Genomic DNA, 20,164 nt, shown 5'->3' on the forward strand with positions numbered 1-20,164 from the left:
GGGGGCTGCGTGTGACTCGCAAAGCTCCTCTACGTGGTCCCGGAGAAAGTTTCCAAATTGTTGTTAAGAAGCTGAATTTCAATTCGGGATTCTGCTTGGAGCTGATTCTCCAATCAGAGGTAATTTCTCTCTCCCATTGCTGCTGATTTGTCCACTATTGACTGTGATTGGGAGAAACAAACCACGATTGGTGGTGCAGTGAACAGCGTGCTGAAGGCTCGTGTGAGAAAGAAGCAAAGGCATCTCTGGGTGGGGCAAACTGCACTGGGACTGGATCTCCCCAACATTCGCTGCGAATAGACTGACCAGTGAGTGGGAGTGAGGCATTGATTGGTGGGGTGGGGAAGGTGGGAGTGAGGCACTGAGTGGAGGGGTGTGGGGGTGTGTAGGGGGTGTGAGTGCACTCTGTGCACTGTTTCAGAGCACATTTCCACTCCGTCTGACAAAGGAGCAGCGCTCCGAAAGCTTATGGTATTTGCTACCAAACATACCTGTTGGACTTTAACCTGGTGTTGTGAGACTTCTTCCTTTGGGCAAGCCAGTTTTGGATCCACAGGGCAGCAGCCCCTTGGGTCCCATACCCTCTCACTTTTTCTAGAAGGCTTGCATGGGGGACCTTATCGAACGCCTTGCTAAAATCCATATAAACCACATCTACCACTTTCCCTTCGTCAATGTGTTTAGTCACATTTTTGAAGAACTCCACCAGGCTCGGAAGGAATGATCTGCCTTTGACAAAGCCATGCTGAGTATTCTTGAGCATACTAAACCTCTCTAAATGCTCATAAGTCTTGTCCCTCAGGATCTTCTCCATCAGCTTACCAACCACTGAGGTTAGACTCACCGGTCGGTAATTTCCTGGGCTATCCCTCGTCCCCTTCTTGAAAATAGGAACCACATCCGCAATACTCAAATCCTCCGGCACCTCTCCCGTCTCCATCGACAATGCAAAGATCATTGCCAGAGGCACTGCAATCTCTTCCCTCGCCTCCCACAGTAACCTGGGGTACATCCCATCCGGATCCGGCAACTTATCTATCTTGATGCCATTCAAAGATTCCAGCACAACCTCTTTGTTAAAGTCCACATGCTCAATCATTTCAGTCCACCGCAAGCCCGCAGTACATCCACCCAGGTCCTCCGTGAAAACCGAGGCAAAATACTCATTCAGCACCTCTGCCATTTCTACTGGTTCCGTACAGACTTTCCCGCCTTCACCTTTTATCGGCCCTATTCCCTCACGTCTCATCCTTTTACTCTTCACGTATTTATAGAACGCCTTAGGGTTTTCCTTAATCCTACCTGCCAAGGCCTTCTCGTGACCCCTTCTGGCTCTCCTAATTTCCTTCTTTAGTCCCTTCCTACAAGTCGTATACTCATCTAGATCTGGAGATTGTTTTTGACCAGGGTAATCAAACATCCAGATTTTCTGCACTGTCCTATTTTTGAGCCCTGTATCTCTGGGTTGTCTCCTGCCAGGATGCTCTTTGTCCTGTAATTTTGTGTTTCCAATTCTGCACATGCGCTGTGTGTATTCGCACAGGCACAGCCTTTCTGGCTCTGACCCATCAAGAAGCAACCTGCCCCAGCAATTACAGGTTTGGTAGCCGCTCCCCTGCCCATTCCAATGCCAGAGGTATTTCCTTACCTCAGGGTTGGTCACCGTGACTTTGACTTGAAACTGAACTGGATTAGCCACATAAATACAGGAGCAGTCAGATGTGGAGCATTCTTTGGAGAGTAAGTCATCTCCTGTCTCACCAAAGTCTACAATGTACAAGGCACAACTGGAAAATTTGCAATTTGTTTACTGTGGCTCCATGAACACTCGAAGCTCTACATCACCCAGGACAAAGTAGCTCAATTGATTGACACCACCCATCCATCACCTCATTCTCTTTGCCACCGATGCAAGTGATAGCAATATGCATCATTTACAGGGTGCATTTCATCACCTCACCAAGGCTCCTTCAACAACACTTTCCAAACCCGAGACTTCTGCCACCCTAGAAGGACAAGGGCAGCAGATACATGGGGATACCATCATCTGGAAGTTGCCCTTTAATCCACACACCATTCTTACTTGGAACAATATTGCTGCTGCTTCACTTTTCCTGTATAGAAGTCTTGATATTCCCTTCCCAGCAGTACTGTGTATATAGACAGCATGTAAATTGCAGCAGTTCAAGACGGTGTCTCACCAGCTTTCCAAAAACAATTAAGGATAGACAACAAATTCCGGCCTTGCCTGGAACCCTCACACCCAGTGAGCAATTTAAAAAATGTTGATTTTATATTTGAAATTGATGGACTCTTGTTAACCAAGGGCTGAGATAGGATGGACGTAGGGAAGTTGTTTCCATTAACAGGGGAGACTAGGACGCGGGGGCACAGCCTTAGAATAAAAGGGAGTCACTTTAGAACAGAGATGAGGAGAAATTTCTTCAGCCAGAGAGTGGTGGGTCTGTGGAATTCATTGCCACAGAGGGCTGTGGAGGCCGAGACGTTGAGCGTCTTCAAGACAGAAATTGATAAATTCTTGATTTCTCGAGGAATTAAGGGCTATGGGGAGAGAGCGGGTAAATGGAGTTGAAATCAACCATGATTGAATGGTGGAGTGGACTCGATGGGCCGAATGGCCTTACTTCCGCTCCTATGTCTTATGGTCTTATGGTATGGATTTGGGGCAAAGATGATTGTTGTCAGGTCAAATATGCTTTCACTGAATGTTTCTGTGTTCCCAGAAGGTGTTTGATAATGTGGCTCACAGGAGGCTTTAGTTGCTCTCTGTAAAGGGAAGTGTAACAACATTAATGGGAATTCATTGACAGAAATGTGTTTATTTTTCTCCATTTGTGTTTACAGATCCAAACTCCACAATTCCTCAGTTCCTGACAAAGTGTGATGATTACCAACTGTTCAAATTGACAAAATTCTACCGGGACAGACTAGAACAGGCGATGGAAGGAGGAGTGGATGGAGTCAGCTTAACGTTAACATATGAGAGGATTTTCACTGGACAAGAGCATGGGGTAAGAGGGAGGGACCCAGGATCGAACAAAGAACAGTACAGCACAGGAATAGACCCTTTGGCCCTCCAAGCCTGCGCAGACCATGATGCCTGCCTAAACTAAAACCATATGCACTTAGAGTCCGTATCCTTCCATTCCCATCCTATTCATGTTTTCATCCAGATGCCCTTTAAATGCCGCTTTCGTACCTGCTTCCATCACCGCCCCACCCCCTGGGCAGCACATACCAGACATTCACCACCCTCTGCGTTTAAAAAAAAAACTTCCCTCGCACATCTCCTCTGAACATTTCCCCACACACCTTAAAACTATGTCCCCTAGTACTTGACTTTTCGACCTGAGGAAAGAGCATCTGACTATGCACTCTGTCCATGCCACTCATAATCTTGTAAACTTCGATCAGGTCGCTTCTCAACCTCTGTCGTTCCAATGAGTGCAAACCGGGTTCAGAGCTAATACCCTCCAGACCAGGCAACATCCTGGTAAACCTCTTCTCTACCCTCTCCAAAACATCCACATCCTTCTGGTAGTGTGGTGATCAGAATTGTACACAATTTTCTAAATGATGCCTAACTGAGGTTCTGTACAGCTGCAGCATGACCTGTCAATTTCTAAACTCAATGCCCTGACTGATGAAGACAAGCATGCCGTATGCCTTCTTGACTACGTTGCCACTTTAAGTGATCGGTGGACATGTTCGCCCAGATCTCTCTCCCTCTCAATACTCCTAAGGATTCTACCATTTACTAAATAATTCCGACATGCTGTATCTTCCAAAATGCATTACCTCACATTTGTCCGGAATAAACTCCATCTGCCATTTCTCCACCCAAGTCTCCAACCGGTCTATATTCATAGAATGATTTATAGAATCCCTGCAATACAGAAGGAGGCCATTCGGCCTATCGAGTCTGTACCGACCACAATCCCACCCAGGCCTTATTCCCGTAACCCTATATGTTTACTTTGCTATTCCCCCTGACACTCGGGTCAATTTTAGCATGGCCAATCAACCTAACCCGCACATCGTTGGACTGTGGGAAGAAACCGGAGCACCCGGAGGAAACCCACGCAGACACAGGGAGGAAGTGAAAACTCCACACAGACAGTGACCCAGGCCAGAATCGAACCTGGCTCCCTGGCGCTGTGAGGCAGCAGCAATATTCTATTTTAAATGAGTTAATGAATTTGAAACTTTCCTTTGTAAACTCCAGTCTGAAATTCTCCATTGCTCTGACTCTGCACAGCCACTTCTTCAACATGTTTATCTCTCAACTATCTAACTCATCAATCCTCCTTACTGAGCTTTTATGCCAGAAATAATTTGACAAATAACATTCTGTATCTGACACTTGAGTTAATGAGTAGAAATGATTAAATGATTAGATTTTTCACCATTATTATTGCTTCATTCTCCTGACATAAATCAAGAGTCGATGTTTGGGTTAGTCAAAAGTTAATTCATCAGCTAATTTTCATTTTAGGATTTCCATTCTTCTATTTAAATAACGTAATAATCAGAAGCATCCTATCCTCGCTACCTGAGTTCTGACTTGCCACTGTTTTATTTACATACAGAGAGCAGGAGTGGGCTGTTCCACTCCTCTGTTTAACATAATTGTGGCCGATTTCATAGTGAGTTCAAATCTGCATCTTGCCGATCCCTTATAAACTATCACCCCCTTGTTTACCAAGTGTCCATCTACCTCCGTCTTAGAATTAGTCCATGGCCTTTTCAGGAAGAGAGTTCCAAAGACTTATGACCTCCTCAGAGAAACAAACTACCTCATCACCTCAGGATTTCGGAGTAAATCACAAAGTGATGCAGCAGGAATTGAGAGAACGAAATGGATCATATTGCCAATCAGTAACCAACCAGATGTCATGTTGGACTCTGAAGGACAGACAACTAATTACATTAAAATACTGCAGATTCTCAGTGATTCCTCACTCTCCTGGAAATATATTTTTGATTCGAGTTTAGTTGATTCTCATTTCTTAATCGTTAATGACTGGAATGAGATGTGAAGTGAATTTTCAGTCCGTGTTTATTATGGATCAGGACCCGGCCCAGTGACTGATTTCTGAGCTGAAAACAACTGGGAAATCCCATCACCGAGCAGATCCTTTCCATCTCATTCTCAGTGTTTATCTTTCACTGCGTCTCATTATTCTTCATCACTATTCTTCATAGAAAGTCACTGAGCTCGTGGATAAGGGAAACCGGGCGGACAGTTCCAAACTTCTCCTCAATCTGGTGATGGAAAAAGGATCTCGGGCTCGAAGGGTGATGTGGGAATCCTTTGTGAGAATGCGTCACGGAGTCCCAAAACTGGATAAAATACTGAAAGAAATACAGGAGCTTGGTACGGTAAAATCACACAGCGATTTTAATTTCCCATTTAAACACTGCCGGTGTTACTGATTTGATTTCATGAATTTATTTAAACAGGTTCTGATGCATTCGATGACATGAACATTACACAAGGTTTATCTGAATTGCCCAGTCACCTGAAAGGTAAGGGATGAAATGGAGAATGTAAACCGTTTCACTTCTGAGAATCAGAATGATTAATTACAGCCTTTGTTTAAGAGGTTGTCAAAAACCTGAGAATCAGAAAGTCAAAGGCTGGGGTAACAGGGTTGAACATGATTGGGGTTTTGTCATTGATCCTCAACTATGCAGAGATTCAAATTGCAATTCATAGAATTTTTCTTGCATTCTGTTAATACGTTGCCATGGCATCTTTTCACTTAATCAGCTGCTGATTTCTATTATTTCTGATGTCTTATACACTTTACAGAATCTTGCTACACTATGAATCTTATACAAACCTTATGTGTGTGCATGAATGGTCTGGATGGCAATAAAGAGTAGAGCCTTGAGCCAGAAGTTAAGGCTTGTCTACACTGGGGCAGCACGGTGGCAAAGTGGTTAGCACTGCTGCCTCAGAGTGCCAGTGACCTGGGTTCAATCCCAGCCTCAGGTGAATGTCTGTGTGGAGTTTACACGTTCTCCCCGTGTCTATGTGGAACACCTCTGGGTGCTCCGGTTTTCTCTCTCAATCCGAAGATGCGCAGGTTAGGTGGATTGGCCATAGTAAATGTGGGGTTACGGGGATAGGGAGGGATACGGAGGCCTTGGTAAGATGCTGAATTGAAGAGTTGGTGCAGACTTGAATGGGCTCCGTCTGCACTGATGGGATTCTATGGATCTATGGAAATCATTCTAAACAAACACAAACTAAAATACTGAGCAGGAAAATCCCAGAAGGTCCATCAAACAAAGATAACAAGGGTTCAAGCATCATGGCGAAAGACATCTTCCACTGGTGCCTCCCAGTCCAAATCCTGCCACTAACAATGACCACACAATCTTCTTGTAGCAGCAAAAATAGAAATGCCCAGAGTTGATATGGAAAAATGCTGTGTTTAATATTCCCCTCTAATCCCTCAGCTGATTGTTTCCAATCGTGCAGATCACGTTGAACCATTGTTCCTCATATGCACTTCTCTTCCACATGATGCAGTCTCTGTGCCAGACAGGATTCGTCTGGCTCCCTCTTTAGAGTCAGCACAGCTACTCGAAACACCTTACAGAGGCTCATAGTTCTCTGGAGATAACGAAACGCTGAACATCCACTCTATTCCTGCATTTACATAGTTCAAACATGTGTTATCAGGTCTCACACAATTTGATGACTGGAATCATCGATCAGAAGTGATTCTATACTCATTCCGATATTGATTAGACCTCTTTCAATTAGAGTTTGTATCTGTACTTCAAAGTAAATAAACCATGTAGCTGAGCTTCGCAAAGTTGTTAACCATTTTTGTAGCTTTCGTCTGTGACTTTTCCACTCTATGTTGAGTGTGAGGTGATTCACTTTGGAAGGAGTAACAGGATTACAGAGTACTGGGCTAATGGTAAGATACTTGGTAGTGTGGATGAGCAGAGAGATGTGCACACTCTCCAGGTGTGATGTGAGCAGGAAAGTGTGCAGGCAAAATCATGTCATAGAAACATAGAAAGTAGGAGCAGGGGTAGACCATTCGGCCCTGCGAACCTGCTTTACCGTTCATTATGATCATGGTTGAACATTCAACTCATTAGCCTGATCCCATCTTCCCTGCAAATTGTTTGATCCCTTTAGCTCCTGGAGGTATAGATAAGTCTTTCTTGAAAACATACAATGTTTCAGCTTCAAGGTTTTTTGTAGGAGTCAATTTCATAGACTCATGACTCTGCATTTCTCTGCATTTCAGTCCGAAATAGTCCACCCTGTATCCTCAGACTGTGATCCTCATTCTGGAAATCCCCGCCATCGGGTACATACTACCTACGTCTATCCTGTCTAGTCCTATTAGAATTTAGGTTGCTATGAAATCCCTCCCTTATTCTTCCGAACTCCAGTGAATATAATCCTAACTGACTCAATCTTTCCTCATACGTCCTCATACCAGGAATCAGCCTGGTATACCTTCTCTGCACCCCGGCGGGGGCGGTGCCAGGTCGGCGGGGGCAGGGCCGGGTCAGCGGGGGTGGGGAACTCCCAGGAATCAGCCTGGTATACCTTCTCTGCACCCCCTTTATAGCAAGAACAACCTTCCTCAGATAAGGAGTCCAAAACTGCATGTAATATCCAGGTGTAATCTCACCGAGTCCCTGTAGTTGCAACAAGACATCACTGCTCCTGTGCTCGAATCCTCTTGGTATGAAGCCCAACACACCACTTGCCTTTTTACTGCCTTCTGCACCAGCATGTTTACCTTCAGTGACTGGTGTGCGATGACGCCCAGGTCTCGCTGCACATCTCCCTTAATCTATAGCCATTCAGATAGTAATCTGCCTTCCAGTTTTTGCTACCAAAGTGGCTAAGTTCACATTTGTCCACATGATACCACACCTACCTTGCATTTCCCCACTTAATCAGCTTCTCCATATGACATGGAAGCATCTCTGCATCCTTCACACAGCTCACCCACCTGCCCAGTTTTGTGTAGTCTGCACATTTGGAGATATTACATTTAGTTCCCTCATCTAAATCATTAATATATATCATGAATAAGTGATGTTGTAGTAATTGGTATCAGCCTTTTAATTGATCACAACTTTATCTTTCAAGTAACTAGACCAAGTCACAGAGTTCTCTTAAACAGCTGTTCTAATCATCTATGTAGTGAAGACTCTGGAAAGTCACGGGTCACAGTCTGTAACTCGCCAGAATACAGAATTCCTAAATACAGAAACAATTATAGCCTCAAATTCAATTCTAGGTAATTAGCATATACCAATCATATTTTAGGAGTTACCTCAATCCACTCAGTTATTAATTAAGCTCACATCATTCAGAGATTAAAACCAATCACAGTCCCCTTAAACTGGTTTTGGTGCTTATCTGTGAAAACGTTTAGAAGAACTTTTTTTTCATAGCAGCTTGTGTGATATTAACCCTTTCAGTGGTGTCCCAGCACCGATCCGTGCGGTATCCCACTAGTCACAGTCTGCTATTTGGAAAAAGACCCAGTTATTGCTACTCTGTTTCCTCCCTGCCAGCTTATTTCCTGTCCATCTCAATACACTGCTCCCAAATCAATGTGTTGAATTTTACAGGCTCATCTCTTACCTGGGACCGTGTCAAAAGCCTTCTGAAAGTCCAAATAAATCACAACCATTTACTCACCTTCGTCACCTCTGCTAGTTGCTTCCTGGAAAAAATTCAAGTAGATTTGTCGAGCAAGACTTCCACTTCATATATCCATGCTGACTGTCCAATCCTGCCACTGTTTTCAAGTGCTATTAATGAACTATAGCACTTTCCCCACTACCAATAGAATGTTCCAGAAAACTATTCCGTATACACTCCAGGAACTCCTACTCGACGTTATTGTGTCTGATTTCACTTGGCCAGTCTATATGCAGATTAAAATCACACACAATTACTGATGTTCCTTTATCACATGCGTCACTAATTTCCTTTTAAATGCCATCCCCAGCCTCACCACTACAGTTTGTGGGTCTAGCTACAACCCCCATTAAAGTTTTCATAAGTTCATAAGATATAGGAGCAGAGTTAGGCCATTCCGCCCATCCAGTACGCTCTAACGTTCGATCATGACTGATATGCTCCTTATCCCCATTTTTCTGCCTTCTTCCCATAATCCTTCAACCCATTACCAATTAAAGATCTGTCTAACTCCTTAAATGTACTCACTGTCCCAGCATCCACCGCACTTTGGGGCAGCGAATTCCACAGATTCACAACCCTTTGGGAGAAGGAGTTTCTCCTCAACTTTGTTTTCAATTTGCTGCCCCTGATCCTAAGACTATGACCTCTCATCCGAGAATGCCCCACCAGCGGAAGCATCCACTCCATGTCTACTTTATCAATACCTTTTATCATCTTGAACAGCTCCAATTTGATCTCCCCTCAATCTTATAAATTCCAGAGAGTATAGCTGAATCTATTTTAAATCTCTCTTCATACAACAAACCCCTCATTACTGGAATCAATCTCGTGAACCTCCTCTGAACTGCCTCCAATGCCACGACATCTTTCCTCAAATAAGGGGACCAAAACTGTGCACAATACTCCAGGTGCGGCCTCACCAATGCCTTGTATAATTACAAGAACTTCCTTACCTTTATATTCTATTCATTCACTTTCTTTATTATCTGCTGTACCTGTATGCTAGTTTTCTGTGACTCAGATCCCTCAGCACCGGAACACCCCGAAGTCTCTCCCCATTTAAATACTAAGTCGCCTTCCTATTTTTGAGACCAAAGTGCATGACCTCACACTTTTCCACGTTAAACTTTTGTAACCTCTGAGCCTTTTCAGCACGACCCATGCGGATTACACATCAGAGCTAATATCCTACCTCATTATTTACCTAATTTCCTCTTTAACCAGCAAACCAGCTCTATCATCTTTTCGTTTTTGACTCTCCTTCCCAGATAGTGAACACCACTGGGTGTCCCATCGCTTGTCACCCTGCAGTCATTCCCGACGACATCACACCTGTTTGCATCTATTTGCACGATTAATTCATCCACTTTATTTCAAATTTTCTGTGCGTTAAAGCACAAAGTCTTTTTGTCAATTGTCCCGTTCCCACTGTGTGTTCATTGTGGCACTGTTTGATTTTGGCCCTTGATTTATCTGCCTATCACTTTTCTTATTCCCCTTACTGTCTTTTTTTAACTTGTCCATGAAAAATGTTTGACTCTAGAACGTGGGAGGCAACGTATCATCCAGGAATTTTGTCTGTGACCACAGAAGGGCCTGTCTATTTCTCTTACAATTGAATCCCCGATAACGATTGCATTCCCATACTTTTTTCTCCTCCTCTATGCAGCAGGGCCAACCCTGGTGCAACAGATTTGTCTGTTGCTGCTTTCCCCTAAGAGGTCATTTCCAAAGCGGTATACCTGATTTGCAGGGGAATGGCTACAGGAGATTCCTGCACTGCCTGCCTCGTCCTCCTGATCTGCCTGGTCGTCACCCATTCCCTTCCTGCCTGTTGAGACTTACCTTGCGGTGTCACCACCTGTCCATAAGTGCAATCCTCAATACTTGTGGATGCTCCATAGTGTCCCAGCCGACCTCCAGCTCTAAAACATGGGCTTCCAGCAGCTGGAGACACTTGCTGCACACGTGTGCTTCCTACATGGAACACGAGGAGCGCACCACAGCTTTGAGATCTCCTGCCATGACCTAGCCCTTTACCTTTTGAAAGATATCAAAAATTAAATAATATCAATTACTCTACATCGCTTCTTCCCGGTTCCTTGTTCCTGCATAATGGCAGGGACAAACGAGAAAGCACAAAATAAAGACTTTAACAACCATAAGTGATAAAACCAATAAAAACTTACCCGATCATACTTACCCAATCAGCTGCTTCCCCTGGCCCCGCACCATTTTTGAATCCTGATGTCAACACAGCATCTCCAAACTCCAAGCTGGTGCTTAAATTTCTCACTGCACTCTTTGCTGTATATTTAATCTTCTCTTGATGCTGCTGACTGTCTGTCCCAGTGACCCAGTGTCTTCCTCTCGCACTCTCCTCGAGGTGCTGCTGACTGTCTGTCCCAGTGTCCTACTCTCTCCCTCTTCTTTAGGTACTGCTGACTGTCCCAGTATTCCAGTGTTCTCCCCTCTCACTCTTCTCTCGGTGCTGTTGAATGTCTGTGCCAGTGTCGTCCTCTACCGCTCTCCTCTAGGTTCTGTTGTCTGTCTCAGTATCCCAGTGTTCTCTTCTCACACTCTCTCCCCTAAGGGCTATTGAATGTCTGCCCCAGTGTCCTCTGCTCTCACTCTCCTATAGCTACTGCTTCTTTATCTAATATCGATTGGTTCTGTGAATGTAACCCAATGTCGTGTTACCTTTAGCTACAGATTCTCAACATTGATCACAGACCTCCAGTGATATGTGTACGCTGGCACTGAGATCTTTTTCTGTCTCTGTGTCTCAATATCTTTCACACAAAGATTCCATCTGTTCAATATTAGCTCGACCACTATGTATGAGATACATCTATCTTGATACGTTGTTTTGTGAATCTGTGGAATTGGCGACCCTGAAGTGCTGGGGCAGTGAGTAAATTTAAGGAGGAGTGAGACATATTTTTAATTGGTAATGGGGAGAAGGCTGGAAAATTGAGATAAGGAGCATTTCAGCCATGATCGAATGGCGAAGCAGACTAGATGGGCCGAATGGCCAATTTCTGCTCCTATATGTTATTAACTTATGAACAATGTGTGCCCACTGCTATCACAGATCTAAACTTTTCTTTATCTCACTGCCTTCTACCTTGTAAACCATTGTATTGTCGGCATCTGCAAACTTACTGTAGACATCACGTTAATGCTGCAAGCCCCGAGTTCATATGTTAAACCTTGCTCAGCTCTTGAATATCAGACTGTGAGGAGTAGAGAATCCCAGGCTAACATTTTTAATAAAACTATGGATGTGGAAATCTGTAAAAACAAAAAAAAAGTGTGATAGACTTAGTTTTGGCAGAACCTGGAGAAAGAACGATAGTTAACATTTTGAGTCCAATGTGACTGAGTTCTGAGGGAGCGCCATATGGAATCAAAATGATAATTACTGTCTCCATGGATGCTGATCTTATCCAACATTTTCTGTTCAGATCATTTGTGACATGTCTTCAAGCCAAACTACATCTGGTCCACTAAGTTTTAGTTGCAATATTGAAGACCGATTCCTGAAGCAGAGTTTCAAATTTCCACTGATATAACAACATTCTTTGGTGAGGAAACCTATCAACGGCTTTCTAAAAGTCTAGGGTGACAATGTCCACCGTATTTCCATCATTTATGATTCTACTCACTTCCTCAAACTCCAGCAAGTTGGACCTTTTTCAGTTCTTCTGTGAATTTCTAATGGTCTCTTCCCTTTCCCAGTGATCATAAGGAAAACTTTATATTATCCCTTGCAATGTCCACTTGGTTACGGACGTCTGGCTGGTCGACTTGCAGTTCCCGAGCTCTGATTTGCCCCACGTTAGGGCTAAACGTGGAAGTTTATTGTGAATTTCTAATGTTTCATGAAGAATAGCTCTTAATATCCCTTCCAGTATCTTCCCAATAACAGTGGTCAGGCTGAGAGGCCTGTATTTCCCGGGCTTTGATTTGTTCCATTTTGAACTGTAGGGAAAATGGTAAAGAAATGAGGGACATTGGGGGCGATTCTCCCAAAATTGTTTTATGTGCTGAATTGGCGGGAAACTGGTATAAATGACGATTGTTTTTTCAGTGGGAGTTCAAACTCTATTCTCCCACAGTCTGTGCAATGCAGAGGTCACAAGCGTGAATCTCATTAAAGGTTTGGGGGGTGGGGCCTATTCACACCAGAGGCTGACAGTTCCTGACCTCTGCGCATGCGCAGTGGCCCCGAGCTGTCAGCCTGCAGTTTGCTGGCCAGCCACGGGACCCTGTAGTGCTGCCCCTTGGGTCCACCGCCCCTAACGGCCCCCCCCAACTTCCCAGGCCAGCCCCGACCCTCTCCCGTCCCGGAGCACCGCGATCTTCTCCGGATCTCTCTCTCTCTCTCTTACCCACCCCCCCCCCCCCCCCCCCCCCCCCCCACCAATGGGAGGCAGACACCCTAATCCCGCCCAGCAGACGCCCCCCACCACCAAAGAAAGCAGACACCCCGCCCATGGAGGCCACCTAGGCCCTGCCCCCTTGGCACTGCCCCATGCCTGGTTCTTAGTGCCAAGGTGCCCCATGGGCATGGGCACTTTGCCCATTAGGCAGTGCTGGGAGCACAGTCTGGCCCTGCCACAGTGCCCATACCCAGGGGGGAACAACCTGAAGCCACCCAACCCCCGAGGGGCCCCAATTGCACCCCTCCCTTCACTCCAGTGGGGCCTCCTGTTAGTTCCCTGAAACTGGGGAGCGAATCTGAACGGTGCCGGAGTGAAATTGCACTGACGGGAGTGGGAGATGCTTGCGGGTCCGGAGGCTTCAGTCCCAGGCCCGCTAATAACTTTAAAATAAGGTTAAAATAGATTAAAATATCGTACCTGCTGTTCCCACTGGTTTTCAGCGTGGTCCCCACCGTGCTGGATATCCGGCACTCGGAGATACGTGCGCATCGGGAATGCATGCTTGAATCCCACAAATCGGCCAACAAGCGATTGTCCCGGCCCGCCGCACTAATGATTTAGAGCGCTGGGATGGGAGAATCGCCCCCAATAATCTTTCCCATATCACAGAACAGATTGAGAGGTCAGACAACCTTTGATAAAAATGATGATACTACAGGTGTTCACACAATTGAACATTAATCTGAAGAATGTCTCTGAGGAAAAGGGAATATTTAGGCTTAATACAAAATTACTGGTTAGTTTCCTAATGGTCGTTAAAGAGAGCACATTATTCTACTGAAAGGATAATCCCTTAATTCAGGGGTTTCCCGTAAACCCAATGTAAGAACGAAGATAAATACATTTTCAATTTCCCAAAACGAGGTGATAGGAAACAAGAAACATCATTAACCATGAATTATAATTATTGTTAAACAGTTCAAATGAACTGTGAATGTTTCCTGGTTTCATATTACACTTAGTAAAGTAGCTCCTTGTTCTTTTTCTTGTTGCCATCATGGCAGAATGGTTATCAAAACACAGTTAATGTATCTACATGTACAACTGCTGAAACATAGTTATTGATTACTGAAATACACTACATCAAAGGGGTGAGTATTCTTTGAGTTCTCTGTCTGAAGGCAGGTTTGAACCACGGCTGAATGATCTCCGGCACGGGTAAGGCAAGGAGTGAGGTCCCGAATTTGCCCCAGATACAACGGGGATCGGACCCCGTGCTGCTGACACAATATGGCCCACAATCTGACCAACTGAGCCAACCGGCTCCCCAGTAACATGGGTGACCAGGCAACAGCCTGATAGAATAGGAGAACTTTCAATGTTCAAAGCTGTTGGAATTCCAATGCTCACACAGTATGAAAGGGAACCTGTTGAAGGAGGGATGCAGTCACAGTGAGACTCCTGAACAATTACAATCTCTCCATCTCCCATTCATATCCAATATCCCATTTACCATTTCTGCAGCAGATTGGGAACACCGACTCGTTCACAGACTAATGGACTCAAAAATCGTCTATCATGTAACCATGATCCTTGCAGACTCCCAGTGAGGTGTCTGTATTAAGGGCAGGTTGGAAAGCATTAACCATCAGAGAGGAAACATCACCTTCATAAAATGGAAAGTTATGGAAATATTAGAGTTAAGTCACGATCTGAAACTTTAATTGAAAATTGGTGCTTGTGAAGCGAGGTTTCCAATAACTTAATTTCAATTCCTGCACAAACCTTGACTGACACTGTAAAGTAAGTCTAACAATTCAGCAAAGATGGTATTTTAATGCAACTAACAGTTCTCTCTGTTCTCATTGAAGATCTCCAACAGAAACACAAGGAGACACTCCGGGTACAAACTGAAACACTGAGAGTGAACACTATCCTCATAAAGGAGAAGGTTAAGATTTTCCAGCTGGTTGATCGATACGCTGAGCTAACGGTTATTTCTACTGTTCGAGATCGGACACTTGTTGAACATGAACTGCTGGCAAGAGGCCAAGACCATGAAGAATGGAGAGAGAAAGATCTCCGGAGAGAACTGGAAAAAATCCGAACTGATCAATTGTTCCAGAGCAGCTTTTCCCAGACGGGCAGTTTGCTGCAAAAAATGAGGAGATTATTCCACCAATCCCATTCAAGATCCAAATCTGGGAGTTCAGCAGCAATGAGTGGAGTGCCGGGAATTGGAAAAACAACAATGGTACAAAAGATTGTTTATGACTGGGCCACTGGGAAAATATACCCACACTTTCAATTTGTTTTCAGTTTTAAATTCCGGGATTTGAACACTATTAACTGTAGAATAAACCTGAGGAATCTGATATTGGATCAGTATCCTTACTTTGGGAATATTCTGGGAGAGCTCTGGAAGAACCCAGAGGGATTGCTGTTTATATTTGATGGTTTGGATGAATTCAAGGACAGTATTGATTTTGCTGACAATCGGAGAAATACAGAACCTCAGTACATGTGCACAGATCCCGAATTCCGGTGTGAAGTGTCTGACATTGTGTACAGTTTAATACAGCACAAGCTGCTCCCAGGATGTTCAGTGCTAGTGACCAGCCGCCCCACTGCATTACATTTATTGGAAAAGGCTGACATCAGTATCTGGGCTGAAATCCTGGGATTTGTTGGTGATGAACGGAAGGAATATTTCAACAAGTTTTTTGAAGATCAGACGGTGGCAGCAGCTGTTTTCAAACACGTGGAGGAGAACGAGATCCTGTACACCATGTGTTATAACCCTTCCTACTGCTGGATCCTCGGTCTGTCACTGGGTCCCTTCTTTACACAAAGAGACAGGAAACGGCAGCAAGTTCCCAAGACCATCACCCAACTATATTCCTACTATATTTACAACATTCTGAAAAACCATGGCCGAGAGATTGAAAAACCCCGTGATGTGTTACTGAAGCTTGGTGAGATGGCCTTCACAGGAGTGTCCAAGAAGAAGATTGTGTTTAGAAATGAAGATTTGATTGAGTACAATCTACAACCTTCCCAGTTCCTGTCTGGGTTCCTGATGGAGCTTTTAGAGAGAGATGTTTCTGCCCTGAGTGTGGTTTACACATTCCCACACCTCACCATCCAAGAGTTTGTAGCTGCACTCACACAATTCCTGACTCCAGATCCCGGGGAGATCGGGAAACTCCTCAGTGAAGCCCACAGCGAGAAAGATGGGCGATTTGAGATATTTCTCCGTTTTGTTGCTGGTCTGTCCTCCCCACAGTCAGCTCGACCCCTGGTGGAGTTTCTGGGTCCATTTCTTCATCAAACAACCTGCCGAGTGATTGACTGGGTGAAGGAGAAGGTTGAAGGGCAGATTGGAGACACAGAGACTGAAACTGGGAAGAGGAAGCTCCTGAACACATTCCACTACCTGTTTGAGTCTCAGAATAAAGCACTGGCTCGGAACACAGTGGGATCTGTGAAAACACTTTCATTTCGCGGATTGCGACTGACCCCGATTGACTGTGCGGTCCTGTCTCATGTCATTGGACTCTGTGATACAATAAAACACCTCGATCTATGGGAATGCTACATTCAGTGTGAAGGGCTCCAGCGGCTGGGACCCGTTCTGCACAAATGTCAGGAATTGAGGTAACTGTTTGGTCTCAGAGCGGATATTTTCATTGTTGAGAAGCCATTTCCTTTGTTCCAAATAAAACAGAGACATGTTCAGTTGAGGAAGTCAAGAGGGAAACAATGTCTAATGGTCACAGAGAAAGCGCGGGAGAATGGCACAAAGTCATAAAGCTCATTTGAGAGCAGATGCAGACATGATGGGCCGATTGGCCTCCTTCTGAACCTGTCATAAATTTTTAATTCTCTGATAAAACGACAGTGGTTCAAGAAGGCAGATTCTCGTGGGCAAATAGGCATCGGCAATAAATGTTGGCAAAACCAGCGATGATCACGTTCCTTGAGTGAATAAAAGCATTATTGGGATAAATTTTAAATAATTAGAGGTGTAAAGGCCTCGTTACAAAATTTAAAAAAAGGATATTTCACTCTCCCAACAGAAACCATCTGATTATGTATGATGCGAGAAGGAAATTTGTTTCTCTTGTGTTCGGTACAGCTGACAGTTTGTGGCTATTGGCAGGATTATTTTCCTGCACGCTGCCTCTGTTATGTATTATAGTTGGTGTGTGTTTTATCGGGACAGTGTCCTTTTATAAGTCATGTGATAACTGGTAACATCAGTCTGGGTCGCAGTGGAAGTTCAGTCTTGTATTAAACCTCACAGTGTGCAGTTGTGAAAAGAAACCTCCCTTAGGTTACAGCAGCCCACGCTGTTTCTGTTCCATGGTTCTGACTGCAGCCTCATAAAACCTGAATCAGTGGATGAAGAGAGGGCCAGGAGCCTGTGTTTAAAAAAAATAGCTTTATTCACACTGTATTTGCATCTTTTTCAAATCACTTTAAATCTTGTTGTTGATCCTTGTCCGAGCAGCAACATTTTGATTTGCTCCCTGTTCTCTCCAGCACCATCACTATTTTGAACATTTCTATCAAATGTCCTCTCAGCTTTCTTCCTTCCAAGGTGAACAACCTCTCCTATCGATTCTCGTGTCTGAAGTTTCACATCCCTGTAGCCAATCTTTTAAACATGTTCAGCGCTCTCTCCAATGTGTTCTAAGCCTTCCTAAAGTATGACGCGCTGAACTGAGATCTAACTGATGTCTTTTGCAGGTTCAGCACAGCCTCCTTGCTCTTGTACTCTATGCCCCTATTGACAATGTTATGATCCCAGCTGATTTCTGGACAGTCAGGTCGAAGAGTAGAAACCCGGCTCAGTAAATCATAACTTTTATTTATTGTTTTTTTCTTTAGAAATGTAGATGAACAGAATAACAAGGTAGGCGATTAACTTTTAACAAAAGACTAAAACCTTTGTTAAAAAAATAACTGCAATGCACCACCCCATCTAACTTCACAGATGTCTGCAGATCTGTAAGGATGACACAAGTTACAAAATAGATCTTATGCTTTAATGTTCTCAGTAAGTACACAGTTAATGTAAACCAACAATCCACCTGTGGTTCAGATACACCACTCTCTGAAACTCAGTGACAGATGCCACCCAAAGTAACTTCAGTGGATTCTTCTTCAAATCCCCCCAAATGTTTGTAACAATGTGAGAAAACCCGTCTCACTGGGACTGATGCTTCCGCTCCAGATGCTCTTTAATCACCGAGGCATCGTAGGCTCTGGAGCAAGTGCTGGGGAATGGGAGGAGGATAGATTGGGATTTGATGGCCAGCATGGAGCTGGTGGGCCGAAGGGCCTGTTTCTGTGCTGTGTGACTCCAGATTCTTTTCTCTCTCTCTTTTCCCAGGAATTTCTATTTGGATGGGGTGGGAAAGAATTTCCCTGTCTCTGTCTCTCCAGTGTTCTTACCAATCCCAGCTCATCTTGGTTTCTGACGGTGATTTATCTTGTGGGTCCTGCTTTCTGAGTCCCTGCATTGCCCTGCCTCTCCTGGCAGCCTCTGTGAACTCCATCTCGCTTCTTGGGTTAACTGATTGCAACTGAAACTCAGTGTTTCTATCATTCATTGTGGACTTCTGAATAGAAACAACCATTTTTTTAACCTCTATAACTCTGACAATGTCGTAAACCTTAAATTAAAATGCAGGGACACAAAAAACCCGCAGGCAGGTAGCTTTGTTTAACACGAAGTGAAATTAAAGTTTTGGCTCTTTCTTAACACACAAGCACAGAAACACAAATTAAACTTAAACTCATGAATTATTATCTGATGCCTACAAACATAAACTATTTCACAGCAGTAAAGCCCAAGATGCTGTATTCTTTATTAATTGCTACCTACACTTGCCCTGCTAACGGCAATGATCAATGTGCATATACGTCCAGTCCCTCTGCTCCTGCACTCTGTTAACTATTCTACCGATTATTTTATATTCCTTCCTCATGTGCATGTTTCCTGAAAGTATCACCTCACCCGTCTCTGCATTGAACTTAATCTGCCAACTATCTGTACACTCCACTATTGTCCGTTTTTCAGTCCCAAGCTCTTCTCCTCACAGTTTACGACGCCTCAAAGGTTTCTGTGATCAACAAACTTTGAAATTTTCCTCTATACTGCAAATACCTAGATCATTCATATATATCAGGGAAAAGCAAGGATCCCAAAACTGACCTCTCGGGTTCTCCATTACCGACATCCTCCAGCCTGAAAAATACCCATTATTCATTGTTCATCCAATTTTGTATCCACGTTGCTACTTTCCCAGTTATTTTATGAGCTTATGCCACAAGTCTGTGTCACTGCATCAGATGATTTTTGAATATCCATGTACACCACATCAACAGCAGAACCATCATTGACCCTTTCTGTTGCTTCCTCCAATTCACAGCAATATAAAGCCAGTCGCAAATGGCATTTTTTTTACCAACCAATGAATTTAGTTTCCTGTGTGTCATTATTAGACTTACCATTTCCCTTTTGAACTCAGTGTGGGTCGGCACAGCGTAGTTAAATGATCAACTGACCCTCCAACCCTCAGCTGAGCTTAACACCAGTGCTCCCGTCTGGAGCCACAGACTTGACTCAATTGGATTGACTCACTTTTTAAGGTTGTGGTTACAGGCTCCTGGCCCTCTCTTCATCCACTGCAACAAACTGAGATAGCTGGGAATTAAACCCGTATCAACTGCTTAGAAAGCAACTGTGCTGACCATTATATCATTGTCATCATTACATCACAGGGGTACGTTTTTCACTCACAGGATGGTGTGTGCGTGGAATCGACTGCCGGTAGTGGTGGTGGAAGTGGATTCGATTGAGTCTTTTGGATAGGTTCATGGCGGTTAGTAAGATAGAGGGTTATCGATGAGCCTAGAATGTAAGGAAATTGTTCGGCGCAACTTGTGGGCCGAAGGGCCTGTTTGTGCTGTAGCTTTTCTATGTTCTTCTATGTTCTAATGTAGTGTTACAGTCATAGCTAGGGTGTAGAGAAAGATCAACTTG

The 20,164-nt window shown here is 44.2% G+C and overlaps 2 protein-coding genes across 2 annotated transcripts in view; both read left to right on the top strand.

Moving 5' to 3' along the window:
* The window catches only part of LOC144483448 (NACHT, LRR and PYD domains-containing protein 3-like), a 396,724-nt gene that overhangs the window by 7,545 nt on the left and 369,015 nt on the right, over window positions 1–20,164 (top strand). Inside the window, exons 4-6 of the mRNA XM_078202133.1 lie at window positions 2,866–3,032; window positions 5,227–5,398; window positions 5,485–5,550. Of these exons, the coding sequence (XP_078058259.1) occupies window positions 2,866–3,032; window positions 5,227–5,398; window positions 5,485–5,550 (405 nt within the window). The remainder of the gene's footprint in view (window positions 1–2,865; window positions 3,033–5,226; window positions 5,399–5,484; window positions 5,551–20,164) is intronic.
* LOC144483458 (NACHT, LRR and PYD domains-containing protein 3-like) overlaps window positions 13,814–20,164 on the top strand; it is a 49,876-nt gene continuing 43,525 nt past the window's right edge. Inside the window, exons 1-2 of the mRNA XM_078202150.1 lie at window positions 13,814–13,906; window positions 15,761–16,767. Of these exons, the coding sequence (XP_078058276.1) occupies window positions 13,814–13,906; window positions 15,761–16,767 (1,100 nt within the window). The remainder of the gene's footprint in view (window positions 13,907–15,760; window positions 16,768–20,164) is intronic.

Source organism: Mustelus asterias, unplaced genomic scaffold (genome assembly GCF_964213995.1).
Source record: "Mustelus asterias unplaced genomic scaffold, sMusAst1.hap1.1 HAP1_SCAFFOLD_69, whole genome shotgun sequence".
NCBI lineage: Eukaryota > Metazoa > Chordata > Chondrichthyes > Carcharhiniformes > Triakidae > Mustelus > Mustelus asterias.